Genomic DNA, 27253 nt, shown 5'->3' on the forward strand with positions numbered 1-27253 from the left:
CCCCTTATCTCCCACCCCCCAAACCAAGAACAGTTTAGTAAATATCAAGCTGTATTCATTATTAATAAATCTACAGTTTAAAAACCCCTCTAATAAGTACATGAATTATTTAAGTGTTCAGAGGCCTGGGGTGGGTTATAGCACCCTCAGTGTGAGGTTACAAAATTGCTGTATATTGCAGTTAGAACACTACTAAGTAGATCCGTCCCCCTTGACTGCAGAAAGTAGCTGTTAATTTACACGTCTGGCTAACACCCTGTCAAGACTTGGTAAACTTCACACAGTGGTTGTTGATGTTTACTCTGAACCCACAGCAGGTGTGAGACCCTGTTGTTTAGAGATCATCTATTGCTCCTTTACTCAACCTCGTCTCTTTCAACTCACAGGAATCCCATCATCTGCGCGTCCAGCAAGCTGTTTCTCTCATCAGCATGTGCTTGTGAGAGGCAGTCTCACATTTGATCCCCTCACCTACAATAAATCTTAACGGGGTGGAGACCAAAACCATCCGCATGCCTGGTTTTACAGTTCTCATCGCTCTGACACGATTTCTAAGTTTCCAACCTTTTTTCCCCCGTGAGAAATTCTAAAGGGGGAATTCTAAGAAATACTTCTAAAACTAGTATCAAGTTGGCGAGCAATATGCGCCGATAATCATTTTTCAAAGCAGTAGCCTATGAAAGTGTAGCCTAGCCTAGTAGTGACGTACTTTTTTGAACAAGTGTGAATACAACTGATCATCAAACGGCGTATCCCAATCAACTTGTGGCCTGTATTGACATCGAAGACTGCAACATATTGTGGCGTTACATTTGGCGATGGTAAAATGTAACCGATTCCTGCAATGAATCGTTCTGAGTGTTATGAATCGGCTCAGAGAAGAGTTCTGGATCATTCGCTGTGTCCAAATTCACTCACAGGTTCACACATTCAGAGTCAGTCAACAAAACTTCTATTGCATGGATATCTGCGTTTACAGTATTGATAAGGTATACAGAACTTGATGTGTTAAAGCAGTCAATTCTGGAAATAAATATGCTGAAGTAAATTTACTACAGTGATTATTGCACTATATGGGGCGAACGAAAATGAGTGAATGGATCCGAACGCTGCCGTAAAATTGCCTACCACGCGCTAGAGAGCGCCACTGTAGGCTACGTCGCAGAAACTTCGTCACTTATAGCCTTCGTTTTTTTATTAGGGAAATACGGATTTCTTCCAACGTAAACATCGCTGATTAGTGTCGGAAAATCGGGCTTTATTTTGCAACACCACGCCAATATGCGAAAATGACACAAAATCGCAGTGAACCGTAGTCTAGGCCTACTATTAAATATTTAGTCGAAGTGTAGCCTAATCAAAAGACTACATAGCACAATTATGAGACATGATTTAAATTAGTGCTTTACTGCAGCATTTTGCCTGTTTTCCATTTGTTTATGTGTGATACAAAGCCCAAATAACAAAATTTTGATTGACACGTCAAGGAAATTCCCCATTGGTTCTTTTGCAGTTTATTTCAGTATTTGCAGCTGAGTCAGCTGTTTAACCAATCACTATAAGCAGCACGTGAATATGATGACGCTATGACATTTCGTTTTGAGACCATACAACCAGAAGGCATGGTTACATAAGCTATTTTTTTCGGCTTGGGAAATAATAACAATTAACCTTATTTTGTTGCATACTCACTTTTTCAGCTTTGTGGTTTCATGAATAGTAGCCTATACAATAAATCTTTTAGTTTAGTTTAAATTTGCACGTTTTAATCACATTGCACGTATATTGAGTCATTATTTAAAGAAACGCCATTAAGATCATCTGTTCCGTAGACTCTTGTTTGCTCCGGGACACACCTGTTTACTTTCCCCAGCAGTTTATTCATTCAGAAGCGCGCATAACCAAGCATCCCCTGTTGTTTAACAACCAAACACCCCCCTAACTGCAAGTCACCCCCAGTTTAAACCCTTAACCAATCGCAGGACCCGGGGGGCGTAGGCCAACGGCTGTCCCTGTGGACTGAGAATTACTTCATTCTCAAACTCGATGTTCCCCAGTCAGAAAAAAAAAACCCACAAAAAAAAAACCGCCTGTCTTATTCATCGCGCCATCATCCAGTCAGTAGTACGACAGTCAGTGCGGATCGCATCCTCGCCTTGCCGCTGCATTACAAGAGAGTGCGGAGCGAGCAGAGCAGTGCGGAGGGGACTGTGCGCAAGAGGAGCCTGCGTTCATGTGCGCTACAGAGCTTGTGGTGCTGAAACGCGCTCAGTTGCACAGGCGAGCGGAGGAGCCCCGCTGATCACGAGAAACGGAGATTTTTTTCTATCACCTTTACGGAGGATTTACTCCAAGTACTTGGATTCAAAACCTACCCATTAAATCAACTTGATTTGAACCAAAAAAATAGTAGGGAAATACATGGAAACGATCTAAAGAAAGTTCTCAACTTTAAAGAGCCAACAAGCATTGATGCTTAGACTGTGTTCGGATGGCAGTAGAGACTTTCAGCTCTCCGAGCTGAGGTTAACATAATCTGCCGTTGTTTTTTAAAATTTTTTTTTTTACCGTATTCAAGAGGAGGGCGAGGACCAGAAAAAGCTTCCACAGTCAGTCCAATCGGAGCTTTTGTGCGCACACGTTTAGTCTGGACTGCAGGACAAGTGTTGAAGACTCCGGAAAGATGCTGGTGTTTTACATCGCATTGTGCCTTTTAGGAACAGGTAAGACATTTTGTTATAGTTCAGTAGCCTAACTATTGTAATGATCAAATCGGTTGTTTGCGTACTCTGTATCGCTGCGTCAACCTAATCATAACGCGATTATCTATTTCTCAGCGCGCTCCGCTTTGAAGTTAACGCAGTCGTTTTAGTTGTGTCATAATTGCATTTTGTGACATATGAGGTCGTAGTAAGACCCTGGCGATGTTGGGCGAGTGGCACTGCGCCAAATGGAAACAAGGTTCATTTGGAAATTAAACTTGTTCAATACAGGCGTGTACCCCAGCATAATGCAGCTGTAGGCTAGCTCTCTGTATTCTTACAGAAGATTACTTCAGCAGTGCCGTGGCACAGTGATGGCATTATGGTACATAACATAGCCTAATACATCACTGAAATACGCGTATTTGCTTGATACTGCAAAGTACTTAATAATGGTAGGCTACATGTCCAAAACGTTTAAGTGTTTTGTTTTTCTTAACTAACCTAAGTGTTGCAGTTTATGTTTTGCACATTCTAGTTAGGCTATAGCTACACCTGTTGTCTGTGGATATGAAGAAAAACTCTGGCACATAAAGAACTTGATCGTTCAAAAGTGTTTTTATAGCTATGTGAGGGATAGAATAGATGATCTTTGGGAACTTTTTTGTTCGCTGCAATCGCGAGAACATCATTCAGTACAATGGAACAAGTGTCTGCGTTTCTGACTAATGCTGTACATGGGCTTGATGCTGTTTTGTACATGACAGATGTTGACTTGAGGTTGATATATTCAGTGCCCCATTTACTGAGATCGTCTAGCTAGCCGACTTAAGAGAAAAGTTGAAGAAAGAACGAACCAGGTGTGACCACGATAATGGCTATCAGCTAACACCCTTCTGGGTTTTGGAAAGTGTGTTAAAAGCCACAGAGGTCTAATGCACTGGAGATGTGCTGATGACAGTCTCCAAAACAGAAACACCTCTTAATAATTTCACAGCCAACGCCATCAGGAAGGCACAATCTCCTCTCTCAAACAGAATAATTTAACAGCATTAAATAAATATAAATGGTGGCGGGCAGAGGTGCGACATTTCTCAATACAGTCTAAGGGGAGCCGGGAATGCGCGCGATCTGAAAGATTATGCTCGTCGCTGTGTTGATTTATTCATTATTTTGTAGGCTACTTTATGTTGTAGTGGCCGCGGGCATCTTACGCTATCCTGATATGTTGTGAGCGTGAATGAGCTGACTGTCGCTTGCTGCACTCAGTGCGCTGCCTCTTTGTTTCTGATAGAGATAGCAGCGCTGCAGATAGGGTTTGGAACGGACTGGTTCCATTCTTTAAAAATTCTGGAATCGAATGTTTTTTTTATGACTTACGATTCTATTAACGTTCTCGAACATGCTTTTAACGCCGATACGGACGGAATGTCTTACTATACACTGACAGCGCGATGAGTGCAGTCCGATTCCCAAACGAATGACTCTCATGAACAGGTTCTTTTTAGTGAGTCATAAACAACGTGTAGTTCGATTCCCGAGATGATTCTTACGAACCGGTTCGTTTTAGTGAATCACAAGCATGCAGCACTACCAGTATTTGATTTTCAATTTAACGACTCTTATGAGTCGGTTCATTTGTGTGAATTACAAAAATACATTGTGACAAATGATGCTTGATTTTCGAACAAATAACTGTATTGAGCCGGTTCTTTATTGAATCAAGTGGTAGCGGATACTGAATCAGTCTGGCTCTGTTATTGTCATTAGCCTACTTGTCGCGTAAGTGTTATTTTAACATGTTCTTAGGTCCGTAGGATTTAAAAGAATAGTTCACTTAAAAATGAAAATTCTGTCATCATGTACTCACTCTCAAGTTGTTTCAAATCTGTATGAATGTTCTTCTTCTGCTGAACACAAAGGAAGAATTTCAGTAACCAAACAGTTGATGTAGGCTACCCCATTGACTTCCATATTGTGTTTCCTTCTATGGAAGTCATTGGGGTCCATCAACTGGTTACCAACATTCTTCAAAATATCTTCCTTTGTGGTTAGCAGAAGAAAGAAATTCATACAGGTTTGAAACAAAATGCATTTATTTCTATTATAGCCTAAATTTGTTGTTAAATTTTGTCAAAATCTGAGATTACATTTAACGTCAAATACTTATTTTCTCAAAAGTATTTGTTTAGAGAATCATTAAAGTCTGAAAAGTGGAAAAAAAAGCATGTAAACTTGTCACTGCACCACAACATGGAATTTGAATTCTTTGCAAACTAGTAAAAAAAGAAAGAAAAAAGAAGTCTATCTGTGCACAATCTAAAAGGTTTGTTTTAAGAGCGAAGTACTCTGTCCACCTAAGTAGCATAGTTGTTGTGAGCCGTATTCAAGTTTGGCCTGTATTTTACACCAAAGGAGGCGCTATATTTTGCATATTCTGTGTGCTTTGATTGAGAGAGGTTGATTCATTTGCGGAGAAGTACAGCATCCTCGAGCCTGGCCTATTTTTACCACGAGTCTGTTGTTTCCACGCCTTTTAACAAATATTTTATTCATTGGGTGTATTATTAACGCCGGCTTTGATTCAGCTCGAGATAAAGGCTTCAAAATCCCCCGGCCCTCTCAGATCCAAAAGTGTTTCTTCTCCCAATTAACGGCGTAACTGCAAGCGAGGCAAAGCGCTTTCGGTCGGCGCTCCAGTAAACGGAATTAAAAACAAATGTTTATTGGTGGTTAAGCTGCGCTTTCTGTCTGTCTCTTTGATAAATGAGGCCGCCGTATTGACACGGATGGAGGCGGTTATTAAATTTAAATGTTGAATATAAATGCCTAGCACCTTCACAAACTTGGAGGGAAAATATATATTAGACAGAAATGCGCATGCCTGGTTCGCAAATAGGCTCTAAATTTGTAATAATTATGCACGGCATAAGAGTAGAATATGCTTCAGTCGAGTTTTGGTTTTATTAGAATTTTGCTCAATAACAGGTTCACTTTAGGATATGTTGTCAGTTAGTCGAGTAGCATACTGAGCTTTTTTATGTGGACTTTCTAGCCCGTTAAAGGGGGAAATGTGACCCTGGCTGCACTCTAGATGTTTTTCTCATTATTAAGTGGGTGTGTAAGTAAGACAGAAGGAGGGGGGAGAGGGAAGAATAGGATGTAGCAGAGCAATTCTTTGACAGACTGGTGGCAGCTGCTTTGGGAGGAGCAGAGAGGCTCCCGGACGGCCTGAACCACTCATCTCACCTGACATCTATACAAGCAGCACGCCACACTCTGAAAAACCACCACCAGCTCGCATCTGACTCACCGGCTCCGTCTCTGAATAATGGCTCATGGATAGATAGCGCAGCGAGAGAAAGATTGTCCTGCTTCACATAAACACACATGCTCCCTTACACACTCACCCAGATATATACACACCCCAACGTAGGTGCAAACACACATCTCCTTTATCTCTTGGTCTCTCTCTTGTTTGTCTTATCTGTCTTTCTCTCTCTTTCACACACACACACACACGATTTCAGAGTGTCTGACAACACGAAGGCTCAGAACTAGTAGAAAAGAGCAGGGGATTGAAGCAGAGAACATGACAGAGTCTTGAAGAGACCAGCCCCTAGTGCCAGATATTCATGTGCATGCCCTTAACAAAGCTCCGCCGCTTCTTTCTCCAGCCATAATTTGCTTTCTCGGAATGCCCCTCAGTCTCCCAGTGGAATTATGCTGCACTGTGCCATCAGTATTCCAAGTATTCTCCAGCACTTAAAAAAAAAAAAACCTTTGGCGTGGGGTTGGCAAGTCCCAGAAGGCAGCGTTCAAAGGAAGTGTGTTAAGATCATAAAACTTTTGCCTACTGCTTCCTTCCTCCCTAGTCATTTTGCCTTGTAAAGAGCAAAAGAAATACATAACTGACTGTCCCTTTGTGCATTATTATTTTATTAATTTTATTTTATCATTTTAAATCCCCAACACACACTCTCATTCACATACTTTATTTATTTCCCACTCTGTAGGGTTGATCATCAGTATCAGTATATGATTTAATAAATTGACTATTTAATTTATAATGGTGGTATGGCATCAAGACATATTAAATCTATTAATTGTGTAAAACATCTTCAGCAGCTCAGTTTTTAAAGGCAGTACTTTGATATCTGTGATATCCCACACTCCTATGGGTGTGTGGTGTTGAAAAAGTCTATTCATAAATGTCTACTGAGAAATAATTACAATCTTTAAATACTTAGTCTAAGACTCACTCGAATTTGTTCTAGATCATTAGGCGTCATTATGGTGCTTCGGAAGCCTGTCTGAAACCAGTTTCTGTAGTCGGTGCCTTCATACAAATCTGCTGTCTGTTAAGTTATTGACTGACTGGGCAGCAAGGCATCTAGCTGGCTTGGGTTTCAGACTCAGCCGCACACATGTAAACACTTCAACCAACAGCATTGCATATCTGCAGTCTTGTCTTGATGTTTTAGCTTTCTCCATTAGAGGGACAGATAGTTTGACCTGCACAAAGGGCCTCCCATTAGTGATGGGGACTGCTGGGTGCTTAGATTGAGTGGGGTTGTGAGGTGGTATTTCTGGCCTTCTGGGTTTGTTTTAGGAGCTTTTTGTATTATGCATGAGCTGAATGTCTTAGGAGACCTTATAGGGACTGAAAATGACTTTTTTTATGTATGTGTCTGTATTGTTAAGAGGCTTAATGTTTGTATTGTACTGTATGTAAAGGGGTGTAATATGAGGTTGTGTGTCTGTGTTAGGGATGGTGTCGGATAAGCTGCATCTAGTGTAAAGATTGGAAAAGCAGAACATAAAATGTAGAGGTAATAATACAGAGAATTAATCTCGTATTTTTTCTGTTTTCTTCTCGCTTCACTTGCTTTTTCTTTCCTGTGGAAGCCTGTTTTCACCTCAGAGTAAAAATAAGAGTAAATGTGACAAAGTTTAAAAATAAGAAATAAAGTCACATTGTGAGATATAAAGTCACAATTATGAGAAACAATGTGACAGTTCTTAGAAAAAAAGATGCAATTGTGAAATATATAAAGTCATAATTCCAAGAAATAAAGTGGAAATTGTAAGATAAAAATTAAAATTACGAGTCACATTGTGACTTTTTTAAAACTCTTAGACAGAAATGGGCTTCCATTCTTCACCTGTTTTTCCTTATTGAAAAGGAGTAGCAAAGTTGGAAGGCGAGCAAGTTCAGTGATAAGTGTGTGTGCGCTCGAGTTAGAGGGAGTAAGTGACACACGATTCACAATAGCGCCGATGCAGCAGAATCTGTCTGGTGCGGGAAGACTGCTGCATTATTTAGGAGACGCTCGTATGGCATAGATATGGATGAGTTTTGGCCTGCTTTGATGCGCTTGCACTCTGCAGAACGGAGTGAGATGGACTGGCTGCGAGCGGCTGAGTGCTCTGGGCTCTTTTACAGGGAGAGGTTGGCGCTCGGAGACAAATTCAACATAAAGGTCAGTTTTGTTTACAGCAGAGAGCAAATCGCGAGATTTTCTCCCCAGACAACATTCTAGCGTACGAATTTTATATGTGTTGCTGGAACTGAATGACATTCAAGCTTGTGAATAGGACTTAGGGGACCAGGATAATGCTATACCTTCTCTTTACAGTAAAACATGAAAAGAAAAGAAAACCCTTGTTGCAGGTAAACAGAAATCCGTAAGTTCACTTTTATAGTACCTCCTGTGGAGAAAAGACCACAACTCCTTGTTTTTCATTTTTTCCCGCGCCCCCATTTGCCCATCATAACGTTCAAACCGTGCTCCTGATGACACGTACAGCTGTTAGGTTGGGGGGTGGGGGGGTTCTGAAACAATGGCTCTCTCTGTTTTCTGCTACACACAGCCGTATTGTCTAATTATCTTTCACAGACACAAGACAGCGACCCTCACCCACGTTTTTCCGCAGTGGTTCCCCCCCCCAACAGACAGAGGCACACACAGAAAGATATTTAGGAGAATTAGTGGAATAGAGAAAGCAAATGAGAAGGTTTTGGAGGGAAAGGCTGTAATCTGCTTGCCCATGCAGGAGCACATAGATAAAGAACTTGGCATTGCGTTCAGGGGGGCATTTGTTATCAGCTCTCAGCGTCTCCAGCCCGCGCGGCTAATGGCAGAGCCTAGAGGATAGGTGGCCAGTTGTTCCTCACTCTGGGACAAGGCCATCTCCTCCATCTCCATTGTTTTTTCAGCCCCTCTCTTCCTCTAACCTCGTCTCCATCCACCCACATCCTCACCTCATTTTCCTTGGGCGGAAAGACGAGTGAGTGGACAAAGAGGAATTGTGCTGACTTCTTCCTCTGGAGGAGAAAATGAAAAAGAGAGCAATTATGTCATCGGGGGTCTTCAGTTACATTAAAATGGACAGTTTGTTTTTCAAGGCCGAGAGTGACTCGGAGATGGAGAGTGAAATTTGATCTCATGTATCCACATCTCTGGGGATGTTTGTTCTGATGATGAGATACAGTAGGCAATAGGGTCAGATAATCACTGATATTTGCATACAGGGGAAAAAAGAGGGTGTTTACTGCTGAGATCACAAAGGGGTGAGGCTAGGGAGCCTGAGTTAATTTGGAAAAAATCATTAAAACAATGCCTAAGGAAAGACACAATTTCAAACACTCATTTCCTATTTTAAGAAGCACTTTGCTTGCATTTTTTTTCTCTCCCAAAATGCGAAAAGTGTCACTCGTTACTAGGGGAAATGTATCACAATTTGGTATGAACAGAAGCAAGGAAGTGTTTTGACACAGGCGTGTGTAGAATGAGCTGGGCTTTGGTAGAGCGCACATTGGCTTCTATTTTACGATCACCTCCAGTCCTCCAAGACAAAAATTTCATATCTCTTGCTGTGACACAGGAAGCAACAGTAAATTGAAATTTATCTTCCATGTTGCTGCAATATCTGGGCTCATATTATCCTCTCGGGCCGAGATCCCTAAGCCCGGCCTTAAAGATAGCCCTGATAGGAGAGGATGTTTTCTGCGGTGGGGAAATCCAATTCTGCTATAAAACTGTTCATTAATTTTATCTGTCTGTTTATTTATTGAATATTAGATTTTTGTGTTTACGTTTGGGGAAAAATGTTGTACTGCAAATCATTGAGCTAGATTTGAAATTATGCTCCTTTATTACTTATCTGTTCTGGGATTTGCGTTTGTTATAGTTATGGATTCATGCATACATTAAAGAATGAGTCATGGAAGTTCAGATGGACTGACAGCTAACAGTAATTGATTGTTTTTCTGTCACAGACACACAGTTGAAGGTTGTGCCAGAGGGGCAGCTGAAATGAGTGTCTGGTGGTTAAAGCTACATGGCCTTTGTATGGTGATTAGTCAAAGTCTGACTATTTAATTAATGATTACTCCATCACAGAAGACATTGTGTGCCTGAGAGAGACAGAAAAGCTCTCAAAAAAGCCACAGTCTGATTATACTATTACATGTGATGCATCAGGATCTAACTTTACCCCTGATTCCCTATGTATTCAGTTAAAACTGTTTCATATACTCTAGTACACTGATATTGACAGTGTCACATTTTGCAGGCCAGCTTTTATTTGTTAAACATTTTTTGAGCTAATACATTTTTTTATTAGCTCATTTTTTGAGCTAATAAAGTTTAGAATAAAGCACAAACTGACACTTTAAGATGTTCGCCATAGCATCCAGCACAACAAATTAAAGCTTTTCTGTCCTGTTTTAACTAAAACAGAATTCTATTTCTACTCTATTTCACACAATATAACAAGTGTAGTAAGTGTTTTTGACACCCCTGCACTAGTAGGTCACTGATTTCAGTTCCACTAATGCTGCCTAGATTCTGTATCAGGATAGGATCTTATACCTGCTTCCATTGTAAGATAGCATCATATTAAATCAGATCTCAGATCAGAACTCAGCCCTACTTGAGTCTTTGACATAAAGACTGTCATGCAGACAGGAATACCCTCATTATCAGCTATTTGCGAGCTCATTCTCTCTATCCGTCTGTCTCTCTTTCTCTGTCGCGCACACACTCACATCCCTTAAGCAAATAGTTCTTCCTCTGGAAACCCCAGTGGAATGTGCGTGCAAATATTGTGATTGTGAGCCCGACCGTTAACCATAATACTCCACACCGGAGAGAAGACCTTACTCAAGCTCCCCCACCACATCAGGGTGAAAGGCATCTCTGTTTAGTTTTCAGACAGCTGGGCAAGAAATTGAGAAAAGCATATATGTCTTTCCTTCTCTCTTTCCAAATCGTCTTCTTTCCATTGCTGTTTCTTGATTGCTGGGATATTACGGCATGGCTTTGAATGCCACAGTGGGAGGTCGAAGGAGAAGCTGGCCAATTTGCTATCAAGCGAGGGGTGTCAGTCAAGGCGCGTCAAACAAGCTTTCCGCCGTCACTCATGTGTCCAAACATGGTAATTTTATCGAGCGATCCAAAGTTATCTGAAACAAGCAAGTGCCTTTGGAAAAAAAGAACGGGCGATCAAATGATTCGGAAGGTAGAGAAGATGGCGGTAAAGAAAGTGAGAGAACCGTTTAGCCAAGGTGTGGAAGGCTTAGGAGTTCATGCAGCTTGATAAAATGGTGTGCCAAGGCAGAAAGTGAAGAGAGGAAAGAGGGGGGTCAAACAGATTAACTTCCAGCATCTTAGCTCTGAAGGTAATGGATATCCTTGTACTGGTGTGAAGGAACCCCTTCATCTGTTCTCCCAGTTTAAAAGTAGGAAACAGAGTAACAAAGACATACCAGATGAAAAAGTGAGTGTCTGACACAGGAGACTGGATAGGGCACTTGGACACCTGGGGGCAATGATGAAGCCGTAACAAAGCAGACAAGCTTTGAATGCACAGGTTGGCCAGAGCTGGGTGAATGTAAGGGAAGGGGTGGGGGGGTGTTGATGGGTTGAATTTGATACACAGCCTCTTTCAGACGATGAGGTAATGTCAGGCAGTGCCCCTGGACCTTCCTGATTGATGCATTCCAGCCGCTCTACTGCTGTGGGAGGGCTGTAACGGATTACAGCGCCAAACCCTGCACGGAGAAAGACAGAGAAACCTCTAATGGTCTGTGACTATTGTCTGGGTGAGGCATCCAAACTCTACCGTTCTCTGCGGAGTTGAAGAGGAAGTTCACACACACACACACACACACACACACAGGGACAGGTACACGATACACACTGAAAAGAGCTACCTCAGCGTTGTTGTGCAGGATATTGGCTGTTTACTTTTGAAATTCTCTCCCTGGTTCTGGCTTGCTGTAAACACTGGTGTGGGGTGCTTGTCACTCACAGATAAGGACAGAGATAAATAGGAGAGGGAGGAAGTGAGATAGAAGACAAAGGGAACAAGGAACAAAGAGAGACAAAGAAAGAAAAGTTGCTAGCTAAACATAATGTCTCTTGGAGTGAATAATGAGTCTGTATGGACAAATGAAGTCTAAAAAAGTGATATGCTTACATTAGCTGAGCTTTTTAGAACTTTACCCAGCCACAGCACAAAGTGATAGTTTTTATGCATTTGCATGCATAAGTATGCCTATTATGCAGATTAGAACAGAATGGGCTCTATAGTCCCACTGAAAAGACCAGCTTAGACTAGCACGAGTTTCAGTGAATGTGGTGTGTATATGTTTAACAATGTTGTTCACAAGCAAACTTGGCTAGCGATGCTGATAGACCAACACATGATCTAAAATGCATCTTGGTAAGCAAATTTGCTAATCTTTTCAGGAAAGTATCCATGATGCAGTGTGAGCTGGAGCCTTATTTGTATCCTGTGTTGTCATCCATGTTTTTTTGTTTGTTTTTTCCAGAGAAGGACACAGGGCAAAATTGCATGCCACCCTTAGGAACAGCATAATAGTATAGGGCAAATACAGAAATAAGAAAAGCCATCAAGCAGGCAAGGAAGTGTGGGCTGGTTCATGTGTGGAAGAGAGGAGAAAGCAGGAAAAAAAGGTCTGACATTAATGCAATCCGTTTGGTACTTTACCTCAAGCCACTTGTTTAAGCTTTCTTCTCGAATGGATTGTGTATATTACTGGTGTGTGACAAAAACAGCTTCACCAGTATGCTGAGAAAAAGATGCATTGGTTTTGGAGGACACAGCAGGTCTTCTAGCTCTGGGCTCCAGACCGGCTTTGTACGCAGCAGGCTGCTTGGTTTCAAGCATTCCCAAACAGAGCCACCTCAGAGCAGGTAAAAGAATGAGGAGCGTGTTCCTGCTGGAACTGCACTTCTATAGCTTCTTCTCACTTCCAGCAGCAGGCGAAGCGAGATACTCTCCTGCCTGAAGATACGGGTTCAGCTTTCTCTATGAGCTGCATCCCACTGCGAGGAGATTTAGTGATGATTTATGAAGCCCCCTCGAAAACAGGGCACAAATGTGTAAGGTTTTCATATGATACTGACATCTCGCTTCCAAAGTCAATGTTTTGTTGAGTTTTGGTGGAGCTGCAGCTTTGAGAAAGCTTGTTTAGATATGAAAGGATTTCACAGGCAGAGGAATTTGTGGGAATTTTTTTTCAGAGCCTCTTTTGAGCTTTGTAATACTAGAATGGCCAAAAAAAGAAGAAGCAAAATGTGTGCTTTGGAGACGCTGTTCAATAAGTAGTTTTTAATCATATTAATATGAATGCACATGTTCTGGTATACGGTAATGTTGCTGGGCCAACTTTGTCTGTTTTACCATTTTTTTAATGAATCTGGAGTAGTATATACTGTGGATTGAACAATGCGCCAGCTCTAATTACCAATTAACCGTGTAGATTATCTATACGAACACCTCCATTTGCTCAGAGGTAAATTAATGATACTAATTTGCATTCTTTTCTTTTAACATAATTTTACATATTGATTCAGGTCATTGTGGTGTGATAGTAATTTAAGAGCTCACAGTACCGCAGTAAATGTGTTCTGTTCACTTACACTGATGTTATCAGTTGTAATCATGATCAAATGAGCCTTTTCTTCTTGGCTGACTGTAAGAAGCATTTGTCTCTGTTCTGATTTTAAGTTTTCTTTAAAGAAAAAATAACCGAAAAAAGGTTTTGCAATGTCACAGTTCCTAAATTGTGTAAACACTTTTACCTCTTTATGAGCACATTCTACTGGAAGTATACAAAATTCACAAAACTCCCCAGTTTATTCATATTTTTTTAGCAAGATGGGCAGAGCTTAACAAAGGATCAATTTGAATTTGGAATTTGAACTATTCGTTTTATAAAAAGGTGAAAATGGCGCTATTCTGATGAATGTGGACATGTGTAAGTTTAGATACTGGTGCAGGGGAGTGTCTGATGTCATCACTTTTCACTCAGCTTGTTGGGAGGAGGTGATGGATAGGCTTCTAATGGACCCCCTCACTCACAAGCTACTTAAGCAGACTGATCAGTAACATAGTGGCAAAGAGGCCAACACAAACCCCCTTTCAACAGAGCCACCGGGAGGTTCAGAGATCATCCATGCTAGTGATTAGCCCTGTAACAGTCCTTATGCTGCAAGCTTTCACTCATTTACCAGGCATTTGAAAAATCTATGGTACAAACTCACCGTGAAAGAGTCTTGATTTGTCAAGCGGAACCTTAAAAGGCTCAGCCTTTTGTCCCAGTGTGACGCAGTAGCTTGGTGCGAAACCTCTTTTGTTTTGCTAATGTTATTAACGGACTCACTTAAGTATAAAAAGTGAATTAGATTCAACTCGGTAGGGAAAAATATAGCGTGGTTTTTCTTTTTATATTCAGTTTATATTGTACAAAGATGTACTACAGGCATGTCAGCATGAAGGTGTGAAGTGTAGTTATGTGTCAGTGAAAAATTTCCTGCGAGTCTGAAATTCATGCTATCACTGATTTTTAAAAAGCACTATAGTTTAAAGTGGGACAAACTCATTAGCCCTATTCCTTAGATCCAAGCAAAGAAATCACAAATATTAGCAGTAGGTGGGGTCTCTCCTCTCAAAAACACTCTCCATTTTGACTCTATCTCTCCCTGTGATTCAGTGTATCCTGTTAACAAGTGCCAGCTTCATCGAATACCCACAACACAAGTCAGTGTGTGTGTTTTCACACCAATTAACAGTTCTCTTTTGGTGCCTGCTGAGGTGATGATGGCCTGCCTCTGGCCAGGCGCATGGTGTTTATGTGTATTTGGATTTTTTTATTCTATGTTCAATCTTTTTCTATTTTCATAAGTAAGCAGTATAATTAGTAGTTGTAGAACCTTATAGATCTCATAGATAAAACACCATAAAGTCCAATGAATGTATAGGGATTTCTCAGTCTTTGTATAGAGTTCTCTCAGTCTTTACAAATCTAGCATGGGCTGACTTGCTCTCTGTCAAATTAACGGCCTACTCTGCACCGTTCACAATCTGCCCCTTAAGAGGTAAAAACTCCTCCATTGGTCGAGAGGTGAGTGGTCATTAATATCAGGCTGGTCCTCATTGGCACAAATGGCAATGCTGGAGAAAAATTATTCTGTCCAACACTCTTCCTTTCTTTCCCTCTCTCCCTCACACTATATTTCTTTTGGCTCTCGGAGCCAAACTAGCATCCCCTCCTCTCTTGCACTCTCAATCTAGATAATTCAATCTGTCCAATATCAAATAATCGCCTCCATTTTTTCGGCCCATTTTAACCTTATCACTGGCACTGCCTCCTCAGGGGACCGAGTTTCGTTTCACCTTGTTAAGAGAGAGAGGGAGCCCAAGAGCGATAACCTGGGATCGTGGTGAAACGAGGCGGGTGACGAATAGTTCTCTAAGGAGCGGGAGTGAAGACCTGTTTGTTGTTCTCACAATGTGAACGAGCGGGCAAACAGTCTAAGGAGCTTTTTTTTTTGTCTGAAAAAGAAAAGGTGGGTAGTTGGAGCAAGGGTCACACAAAAAAGAAAAAGTGCATGAAAAAATGTGAAGCATGAGAAATGTGCTGTATGGGTTTGTGAACACTGGAGCCCCTCTGCGTCCCATTGTCCTTTTTAACACTTTCTTCTGGCACTTAATTAAAATCCAATAAGGATCTCGCCTGGTGGCCATTGTTCCTAACCTATGTTTACCTTAGGAGCAGTGCTAGCAGCTTAATCTTGCAAGAAAGTGGGGTCGATAGGTCAAGACTGGACTCTAGTCGCTAGCCTGAGAGGGGGGGGGGGGGGGGGGGGGGGGGGACTCTTTTACCTCATCTTCCTATTCTTGTGTTGTGTCTCTCTCTTTCCTTTTCTTTTCCTCATTTCCCATGGAACCTAATCCGTAAGCTTGATTGTTCTAAGCTGATTTCAAGCTTGCCCCTGGGAGGAGATGGGCTTTTGGAGTTGGTTTTAATTAAGATTTAAAGGAGGCCTCCCTAAAGAAGTAAGATTGAGTGGTTTATTTGGATGGGGGGATAAGAGTGGACAAGAGGAGGTGGAACAGATTGGCCAGCAAAAAGCAGAAAAACCCCAAAGATCATTGAAGTTATTCATCAGGGACAATTGAAAAAACAATTTTATGTCTGTTGAATTATAATAGGTTATTAGGAGTATGCATTCATTCACATTTTCAGATCAAAATTTTTCCCCCTCTATTTATCTCTACCTTCATCTCTTTTGGGGTGACACCCTTTCTTTTTCGATTTCATTCAGTCTCCAAGAGCTAAATTATTATTTTCTTAAAAAAAAAAGAAAAAAAAAGATCAGAATCTATAGAAATTGATTTGAGCTTCCTAAGATCCAAACCCATATCCTGTAAAGACGTCATTGGAACACTGCCGAGCTGCAGGCAAGCAATCTCCAGATTATCTAGATGTTGTAATGATCGATAGCGACACCTTATGTACCCTTTTGTACCTGAAATGGTGCTGATGCTGGAGCCAGTCCTTGGGGAACCTGTGAAACTATCATAGAACTGGCTTAAATTTACACTAGTTTCAGAAATCATAATACAAATTGTAGTTTGAATATTTGAATTTGGTTGTTCAACCAGAAGTGAGGGGGCACAGGGACCAAAGTGGCCACACCAACAATGACTGCCATAAGTGTAATTTTAACAAAAAAAAGTACTTGTCTTACAGTACTCCAGAACAGGAGTAATGAATTAAGGACACATACCTCACTTGTTTACCAGCCTCTGAAGTAGCCCAAAAACTGACCCTTATCTGCTAATAAAGCTTTGTTTATGTAAGTGGTCATGGCATCTGGTGCTTAAATCATGATTTGGATCTGTTGGTGTCCTAATCATGAACGTACAGGGAATTAGATTCCTACAGAGTGGAAAGTCAGTATGTATGTGTGTGGCTTTGTTCATCTCTCTCTGAATTTCTCTTCTTTTGCCTATCTTTCGTTCTCTCTCACACACAGACTCTTTCTTCTCTTTCTCTCCCTCTGTCTCTCTGGATAATGGTCTTGTACACAGGTGGCCATGTCCCTTCGATGGACACCCCCAGACGTCCTTGTTAGACACTTAATTAAAAGCCTTATCACAGGAAAACACGCTGAGACATTCCAATATGGGCCTGGGCATTAGAGATACTGCCACAACCAGACAGCGTCCATCTATTACTGCTGTCTGCTTAACTGTCCAGACAAACAGAGTGTGTGTTTGTATGTGTTAAAACATAAAAGAATAAGGAGTGCGTATCCAAAATAAGAAATGGTGCGAGTTGTTTTAGAATAGATAAAGAGTGAACGACGAAGCGAGAGAAAATGTAAGGCCCAGTTTACCTGGCATTAGCATCCCCTTTGGGGGATCCGTTTGAAACAGGACAGTGCTAAATAGAGGTGTAAATGGGATCCAAAAACATTTTGAGATTTGGCTTTGAAAAAATATATCTGACTGATGATCTATCCACAACTTTCTTTTGTTTCTCTTTGTATTTTGGATGTAAGTTATCACCAGGTGTAGACAGCAATGTGTCTCAGCTCACCACTTGTGATAGGATCCCCCAAATGGATCTTAATATCAGGTGTAAACAGAGTTTAAGGCTAGGAAGAATAGAGCGTTGGTGCATGGCTGGCGCAACACATGTGGGTGGGTTATTAGCAGGAGAATTTGTGAAAACATCCACATCTGTCCTTCTGTGTATTTCTTCCCGCCCACCGCTATCAGCACTCCTCCCATGGTCAGTTAACTTTTAGAGCTGATGACAGGAGGGAAAAAAATCCCTAACGAAAGAAAAGCACACAATGAAGTGTTTAAGTTCATCACGCCACTAGCTGGGTTAGGCATTCTAGGTGTTAAATGAAGAGTGGGAGGTCAAGTGTCCCTCCCACTACATTCTTCAGCAATGCTAGGCAGGGACCAGCACACAGGGACCATATGTCCCAAGCTCTGGTCAATGATCCTCCCCAAATGGAAGGACAAAGCCCTTTTCACTCAATTGAGACTGGGGAAATCTGCAATTCCACACTGGCAGCATAGCACCAGTCAACAAGAAGGTAGTGAAAAGGAGGAGGACAGAGAAAGAAGGAGAAAGAGAGAGCATGAGAGGGACTTGGCATTTTCCATCACATTAACTAGGAACAATCCTGCCAAACAGCCTTGAGGCTCCTTCCCTTTTTTCCCCGAGTTCTTCTGTAGGTTGCCCAGTTCCAAAGCCCCCAGGAGACTCTCTTCAAAAGCTCGGTGTCTATTCCTTTTGCTCAGATGCTCAGTTAATAATGCCACAGCCAAAGCATAGAGATCTATATCTCTGGCTATCTTAAAGCAAGTTCTCTTAAGTTTAAGCTGGGTCTTGTGCACGGGGGAGTTGAAGGTTTACAGGGGCATGTCACATTTTTTAAAAGGCCACAACAAACCTATCCAATCATAAAATAACAGTTAGGTGGCGCATCCTGGTGAGGTGCGTTTCAACAGGGGGTAGTCTTAGCGAAAGAAAGAAGGAAGTGAGATAAAGAAAGCTTAGCAAAGACATGGAGAGGCCAGAGCGGCACTGTAAAGTGCACAGGGTTCCTGGGGGAGAAATAGATCAGGCATGTATTCTGGCGCTGCAGCGATTAATATCAGCGGAGGAAAAAAGGTCAAACTTGACTGGAAAACGCTACAGTATATCATTGTTACTGGCACGGCCCACATTTCATACATCACGCCATGCTGTGTTGCCTCAACTCTCCCGTCGCTGGTTTCGCAGCCACAGCCCACGCCAAGTATTATCAAAGATTGATAGAGTGTCCTAGTTAAGTGGGGAGGGTGTAGGAAGTTGGAAGGAGGGATGAAGTGGGGAAAGAAGATTTGCCACCTCTGTGCTTCAGGGTTACAACTTGTTGTCTTGTTGTAACACGATGTCACAAATCAGTAAAAACGAATGTGAGTATGTCACATTTTTGGCTAAAACTAACACTTGTTGTCTGGAATCCACAGTTATGTCCAGCTAAAGGTTCTTCAGACGATGTGTGTGTGGCTTCCATTACAACGCTCCCTTCACACTCTCTTCCAACTACTCATCCTCCCTTTTCTCTTGTTCAGAGTGCTTGGTTAATAATTAATTGATTTATTAGTTCCCTCATTAATCATTCATTCATTAATCAGGGCCAGATTTTTCCAGAGGAAGTGGTTCAATCCGTAAAGACAAAAAAAAAAAAAAAAAAAAAATCCTGACTTCACATTTCAGCCTAATTACGCTTCTTTGCTAATCACCACCAAAGAAATGGAGTTTCAGGAAATTACTTTTTTTCTTCCCTTCTTCCCTCCCTCCCCTCCCTCTCTTCTTTTGCGCTAAGCAAGCCAGGATGTATTGAGGTCGGCAGGTAAGATTTTTTCAATCCTTTTTCTATCCTCCTTTGCCAAGCCATAATTTTTTGTTCTGGAGGGTTTTAGTCATCAGTCATGTTAAAAGAACACTTTTGAGACCAGGCTAATCTGATGAACAAGACAGTACGGCCTTTAATTAAACTACCCAATTTCCAACCACCTTAACTTGATAGAGGAAGGAAATGCAAAATGTGGTCACTGTGAAAACCAAAGACATCAATTAATCACGGTGGATTTGAAGGCCGTCCGTGAGCATGGGTCAGCTCTTTCAACGGCGAAGAGGCGGCTCATTGTTTCAGCTGATGCCACCCTTCCTAGAGAGATGAAGGAGCTGTTTGTTTAATTGTATACTATTACGTGATGCGGATAGAAGTCACCGCCACATAGGTGTCGAAAGAAACAAAGCATAACAGGCAGGATGAGAAAATTCTAATGGAAAAGGGAAATTCTAATGGAACAGAAATTAAATCTCTTGTACATCAAACAAACTGGTGGTCTTCAAAAACAACCCTTAACCATGGTCAGACTCTCTTTCGAGGAGAGAGGAAAAAACATCAAATTAGAGAAAGCTTCAATAGAATTGCCAGCGCCACATTAACCTCCAAGCAGTAAAAAAAGCACACACATTGAACAACCCTAACAAGGTATTCATTGAACCCATCTCTCTTTATTTTCCAACACGCATAATCCCATGCATGCAGAGACTTCAATATGCCACTAACAACTGAGGTTACAGCTATTTTCCCTTTCCTCTCCGCATTTAGACCAATAAAGTGCATGGACCTCTTTGCTCTAATGAGATGCATACATTTACAACATCACTTCCTCATTAAAGAATAATAATAATAAAGACAGTATGAAAAAATAAAAAAAACATATTAATTATAGAACGCACTTCCTCCTATCACAGAGAGCCACAGGGGCCTCCACTGGGCTCAATTAGGAAGTATAGGCCACAAATCCCCAGACTAAATTAATTGACACCCCAGGGCATTGAGCCTAGCATCCCAATAGCTCAGTATAAGTGCTAGATTTCTTAGTTTTCATTTCATTTGCCTTTTGAAAGTGAGTGCAGGGCAGAGTGATCAACAAAGACAAATAAGGGGGGCACGTTTAAAAGTGATCTTTTCATTGACTTTATGGATTTTTAATCATCTTGCCATATTTACAGTGTTGCTTTTTCTCAGTGTTGTTTACCCGGACTTCGCAGCCAGAGGAATGAAATGAGAGTGCATATAAAAGCGCTGTTTATTTATTTATTAATTTATCTTTATTGTATTTATTTATTTTCCCCACAGTGAATTAGGCCCATCGGAGGCGTACCAATTGTAGATGTTTCCATTACTGTGGGGGTGTTGGTGCATACAGCAACCCACACATTTATGCAAAGAGCTCACAACGCTAATGATTTAAAAGCATTCTAGATCTTAGATCATACTGTACACCAAGCAACAGAGAACAAGTAGGAGAGAGATAAAGAGAGATTGTTGCATGCTGTATAGGAGAGAGAGAGAATTAGACAAAGGCTCCATGAAAAGTAGATAAAGTGTAGACAGAGAGAGAAGGAAGAGAAGCAGCAATAACCATCTCCAGAAAATACCAGGAGACCTGCAGGAATGAAATGACAAGACTGGCTCAATCAACATCTTGTCAAGACAGTTGGCTGATGTGTAGAGACAATCTCATCCTCCCCCTCTTCCTTCCCTCTCTAGTTTTTTTTCCTCCCAGCGTCTTGTGTTCCTAACGGAGAGCTTTCCGTCTGTGAGTAGAAGAGTTCTTAGACTCTGAAGTGGGGGAGTGAGAATGGGAACGCTGGAATAATGACACTTGGAAAAGTTCTGACGCTCACCAGAGATGCTGCACAGCATAGAGGAGTGTGTGACAGATAAAGCCTCTGCTGCATGCAGAGGTCCTGAGCGGCACACACACATACATACGCATATTTCAGTATCATTCTCATTTCAAGATTTAGCTATCGGACTTCTTATGTGACCTAGCAGGGTTGACGCAATCTGACAATGTGGTCATTGTTACCGCTGTTTTCAGGCCAAGATTAAGAAAAGTAATAGCACAACAATCCTCAACAAGGCACATGATTCAAGGAATCACTTTGCTTTGAATAAAATCATCTACAAAATGAATAAATGTAAATATAAATCATTCATGTCCATAGTCGGTTTAATACTTCAGGTTAGGGGTTTGTTCAATTCCTTAACCCTAAGTATGAAAAATTCTGCAAGCACCTTAGCAAACACCACTAACAAGAGAATAAGACAGAGTGAGAAATAACTGCAGGGTGAGAAGCTTGATTATAGATTTCCTTCATTCCCTCTGAAAAGCATAGGCTTGTTTGAGTCCTCTTTCTGTCAGAAGCTTGTTCTTCCCTTCTCCACCCCTGCTGGAAGCTCTTATGTCCTATTCTCAGTTTCTCTTGCCGCTGCAGACCCCCCATCATCCCTGTTTCACTCTCTCTGTCGACAGGCTGACTTGAACCCCTGCAATTTTCATGCTGATAAATAGAGAAAGGGCAGGGATAGGGAGGGTGCGAGCAAGGGACAGGGTGTCTGGAATGCGGAGAGAGGAGCAGAAACAGGCATGGAGAAGGCAAATCAACAATTTGTCACACCTTATGTAACTGTGAAAAGGGCCCTGCTCAGCATTGATGCCGGGGATCAGGCCTGGCTGACAGGAGAAAAGAGAGAGGGATGGAGGGAAAAGAGAAAGTGGGGGTTTACTAAAGGGATTGGAGGGGCTAGAAAAAGAGAGGGAAGGACAGAGGAAGAAGGTGTGATGGATGGATGAGCTGTATGGTCGTCCTGAAAAGGGTCTCGTACTGTGCCAGGATGCTTACAATAGACTGCAGACTGAATAAGAGGCTAGGAGGATTAAACCCCTGCAAACAGCTCTTAAAAAGCTGTTAGGCTGCAATTTAGACCGAAAACAACACTGAAAGTGAAAAAGGAAAGGGGGAGAAAGATGCGACTGGAATGTTAGGCAGTAGATAAGGTGCAGAAGATGAGACCAGGCAAATAGGAAGGCTAGAACGAAGGAGAAGAGAAAGGAATGAATTGTGGCAGGTTCTGAAACCGCAGAAACAAATACCAGTGGCTCTTGGCTCAGTTTGTTTGGACATTAGGTAGAGGAGACGGCTATGTTTACACGGGATACTTTTCGAGATGCAGCCTAGAGAATGTTACAGGGACTTTGGTTTCACACATCTTCACATCTGCGTAAACTATTTCACACACACGCACACAAACACACTCACCCTCCACAATGAGAATGAAACAATAGAGAGTCTACCCACACCAAACAAAAGGATAATTCCATGGCGCAGAATGGAGCTCAGCTCTTTCCAGCTTGGGTTTAGTGGCCTTATCTGAAGCAGGCACAATGGATCGCTCTTAGCCAGCCCTGTTTATTTCCAGCAAGTTACTTTTTCACACTAGTTTTCTCTTTTTCCTCTGCACTCATCCATGCCTTTACCTTTTTTGTCTTGTATTCCAATCTGTCCTCTGGACAAGTCATGAGCACAATGCTGAAGGTGGTGTTTGCACTTAATAGAAGAGCAGGTTTTGTTTTGTTTTGTTTTGTGGCTTTTAAATTATTTACAGGACAGGAAAATGGAATTAATTGTATTGAGATATAACATCTGTAGTCAAATGTGTCTCATGCATTTGTTGAACTATCTATCTATCTATCTATCTATCTATCTATCTATCTATATCAATTTTTTAGCATGATCATGAATCCATGTGAGCTGTATTACCCTCCTACAACATATTCACTGTTTATAATCAGGGTTGTCAGAACAAACAGTGAAGAGGTTGAGGGAGGGCTAAATATGGCTTGACATGGGATAAATATTCTGATTTATCTGCAACTGTGCCAGGGGCGAAACCAAGTGCCACACACACACAAACATAGACTTTCGCTAATACCATCAAGACTCCCCGCTGTCCCTAGTGAGGGTAGACCAGAGAGGGATCATTGCTAACATCTGTTTGTCCGTTCGTCCCAGTGAGGCAGAGTGCATAGCTCTCTCCTCAGACACATCCTGGGCTCTAAAAACAGCCTGGAGAAACTAGGGGAGAGTGAGAGAAAAAAGCAAAGCTCTTTAATATGTCATGATCAAGTCAGGCACAGCTGCAGTTGCACTTAACATGTGACAAAAAAAGACAAAGTCACTGTGTCAAAGTAGCAACTAAATGTGAGCCACAATCCCCACAGTACGCCTGCCCTATTTACGCCACCACATGAACACACACTCCTCTCTGCTTCCATCCAGTGCCGTGAAATGATATTCCATTTTGAAAAAAATCCGGATTAAAGTGTATCAGGCCAAGTGTGTTATGACCTTGTTACTAGGGGAAGGGGGAACGCGTAAACACACAGGCACACACAGATGCCACACACTGTGGAGCAAATCACAACGTAGGTTTTAGAGACGGCTTTCTCTGTCTTATCCCACGCACCTCTTTATTTGTTATGGTACCTTGTAATGACATTGCACGAGCCAGACAGCCATGTTAATACCAAGCCTTTTGTCTGACCTGCTCATGTGAGTACCATATTTATTATCCTGTTTTATATTTTATATATGAACTTTTGTTAATGTAAAATCCGTTTTTGTTCTTTCCATGAGTGCATTCTAAGCAGGACCAGCTTAGAAATCCTCAAAATGGTCCACCTATAAAAATGTTCAATTCTCTCCAACGATTGCTTCTCTTCATCTCAACACCTCCTCCTTTTTATTCGTCTTTTCCTGCTTTCATCCCTCTCTTCTCTGTCAGGAATGAACTCATGTAATTAAGCCGCTAACATGCCGTTAAAGAATTGGCTAATTCAGCAAGGAGGAATTATTCCAATTTGAAATGACTCATTAACCAGATGTGATATTTTGTTGAGCTTCTCTTGGAGCAAGATTTGGAGAGCACTGAATCACTCCCGTGGTGTGAACTCATTTCGTTATATGTGTGGGTTTGTGTGTGTGAATGTCTACATGCATTGCAAGGGTAATAAATATGCTTTTGGTTTTGCTCATAAGGCCAAGTGCGTGCATTGATACAGGTGCATAACTTGTAAATGGGCCTGAATGCAAGCTGTGAATGTCTTGTGTGTGAGAGAGTGATTAAAGACATGCACAGAGACACAACTCAGTAAGGGGTCTAAAGAGGAACTATTGAATGTACAAAAGCCCTTAAACATCGGCTCATCCTGATGAATTATCACCGCTCGTAAACATTTAGATGCTGGGGCAAGATTCTTTAATTGCAATCGATGTTCATCCAGTACCTGATGCAAAAAGGAGAATCCCAGAAGCACAACACAATTACAGTATCTGTAAAAAGACTCAATATCTCATAAAAGTGGCGCTCCAGGGATGGCAGAAGTGTACAAAAAAAAAGAACAATTCTATATGAACATACACTTAAAGTCTTGGCTTAGAAATACTGCCGCTAATAATAATGTCAAGAAGAGTTTTGTTTTTGACAAAAGAGTCATATTTAGCACTTTTGATCTCATATTTAGCTAATTTAATCATGATGTAAAAAACTAGGTAGATCTTTGGAAGAGACACCACTAGTTCTGAGCATTTGGTATCCTCCTCTCAGTAACAGTTCCCAAGGGAATGGGAACTTGTGGGATACAGGGTGATATTAGGGTAGCAGGTAGTAGGTGGCAGAGTCAGGCATGATGCATGGTTTTCCCTTATATTTATTTACATTTTGAAATGGCTATTTTGATTTGAGTTTTTACCTACTATTTAATGTGTCTGTCCAGTAAAAGGCTGGTGCAGTACAAGAAAAAGACAAGGAGTAGAGTAAGCATACTTCCATTTTATTGCTATTTCTTTTCCTGTCCATCCTCAAGAGAAGAAAAGAGGACTGTCAGCACTAGTGGGAGAAAAAAGCAAGTTAGAAAATACCTGAAATCTGCACTGGCCTTTGCCTTGGAGGGAAAGAAAGCTTATGTTTTTGAGAGAGAATACTGGTGTGGGGTTGTGTAGGAGGTTAGGGGGTGGATGGTCTTTGCTGCACCCCTTGATGGAGTGGATAATTGAGTCTTGACCAAACTCTGTCAGCCAAGCTCGGAAGCCCCTTTTCAGCTCAAAGAAATGCAGTGAGAATGATGAAGTGAGAGAGAGAGAGTGAGAACAACAGAGAGTGAGAGAGGATGGAGGAGAAAGAAAATCCTGGGCTCCCTCAGGGGGGGAAAAGCCGCTATTGAAAAGCTATTAAACTTGCATTTAGCAGGATTGATTGGAAATGAAGAGGCCTATTAAAACCAAGGGACAAGGGGACAATAGTGTGTTTCTGGCCACCGTATGTTGCCCTCCTTTCACCATCTTGCTGGCCCCCCTGGGGTGGGGCCCCCTACCCTGTCTGTTTAAACACCCCTGGCCCAAAGAGAGAAGTTTCAGAGGGGTTTAGCACCAGCTGAATAGACCCCTCTTTATCCACCACTGGCACGCTATTCTCCTATTTAACCACACAGAAATAAAAGGGCAAAGAAAAGGAAAGGCAGAAAAAATCGGGGGACGGTCCTTTTCTTTTTGAAGAACCAGTAACAGCCCTCCCCTTCTAAAACCTCCATCAAATTGTGCTCTTTCTTCCCTCGCCCTTTCTAAAATCTCATGTGAATGGATTAGTTACTTCTGGCTGGTTGCCATCTTTCTACTTTCAAGAGGGCTCATGATGCACCAGATCCAATCATAAAGCTCTTGCAATGGAGAAACACATAAATGTGTGTAAGAAGACCATGTGTGTATATAAAAGTGATTGGAATAGTGAGAGAGAGATGGATGTTTGTTGTTTAGTCTGGACACATTTATCTTGAGAGCTTATATGCAAATCAGGCAGGAAAAACAGAGTAAAAAGTGTTTAAAAAGGATAAAGAAAGATAGCAGCAAAGCCAAAATAGAGGGAAGGCAGTGCGGTGGCAGGTGCCTTTCTTAGCCCACGACGGATGGCTCTCATGGGACGCTGAAAGCTCCTTTGATTGTTTAACCAACAATTTTACTAAAAAACAGCACTTCCCCCACCCTGGGAAGAAGTAACAGATTCTCTGGCTCAACGGGGCATTGCTTTCCATGTCATTCTATGCAGGTTGCCATATGGGCATAGGAAAGAGTTAAATAAGTCATGACCAGCTGACGCCTAGACCCCTTGCCAAGTTCAGAATATCAAACTGTTATAAAATGTGTTATGGACTGTGTCTTTTTCCTTCCAACCGGAAGATGATGCAATATTAGTCTTTTCTGCATCAATCAGTTGCCACTCACTGGCCTTAAAAAAAACTAGCACAGTGTGTGACCAGTCGTGAAACTTCAATTAAAAGAGTGTGTTGGGTAGGCAAAATGGTTTTAGATCAGTGTAAAAGAGTAATATGTTCCTAGAGCCCAGTGCATGGGTACTGCAAGGAAAATTGTGTTTCATTGTGTAACTGGAAGAGTATTACCAGCTGCAGAGAGATGGTGAATGCGAGCTGGAATGGCTCTTGCTGATTCAGCGCTAATATACTATCGCACTAATGTGTTCTGCGCTTTCCCATCTCTCTCCCTGTACAAAATCACTGACCTGAAAGTGGACTGGTTAGAGCAAAATGACAGATAGGCTTCAGCATTAGGAGGGAGAGTCTTACTGTAGTTTACCATGGTAATCCAACTAGCTACTGGTCTATTTCAGAGAGCCAGCCTTGTAGGCAGACTGATGCAAAGAAAGGTGCCACTTCTGCATTTAAAGAAAATTCAATATGACTGGAAGAGAATAAATGCAATGGGCATGCATTTTTAACCAAAAAAA

General features: G+C 41.6%; 1 protein-coding gene across 2 annotated transcripts in view; it reads left to right on the forward strand.

Annotated features, from left to right (window-relative positions):
• The first annotated feature begins 2057 nt into the window (after positions 1–2057).
• The window catches only part of kirrel3l (kirre like nephrin family adhesion molecule 3, like), a 41633-nt gene continuing 16437 nt past the window's right edge, over positions 2058–27253 (forward strand). Inside the window, exon 1 of one of the 2 annotated variants that reach the window (XM_082179118.1) lies at positions 2058–2723. In XM_082179118.1, the coding sequence (XP_082035244.1) occupies positions 2684–2723 (40 nt within the window). In that variant the 5' untranslated portion in view covers positions 2058–2683. Of the gene's footprint in view, positions 2724–7847; positions 8186–27253 lie in introns of those variants that run through there. The other variant, XM_082179119.1, reaches the window with a different exon arrangement.

This window comes from Leuciscus leuciscus (genome assembly GCF_965113295.1).
Source record: "Leuciscus leuciscus genome assembly, chromosome: 9".
Classification (NCBI taxonomy): domain Eukaryota; kingdom Metazoa; phylum Chordata; class Actinopteri; order Cypriniformes; family Leuciscidae; genus Leuciscus; species Leuciscus leuciscus.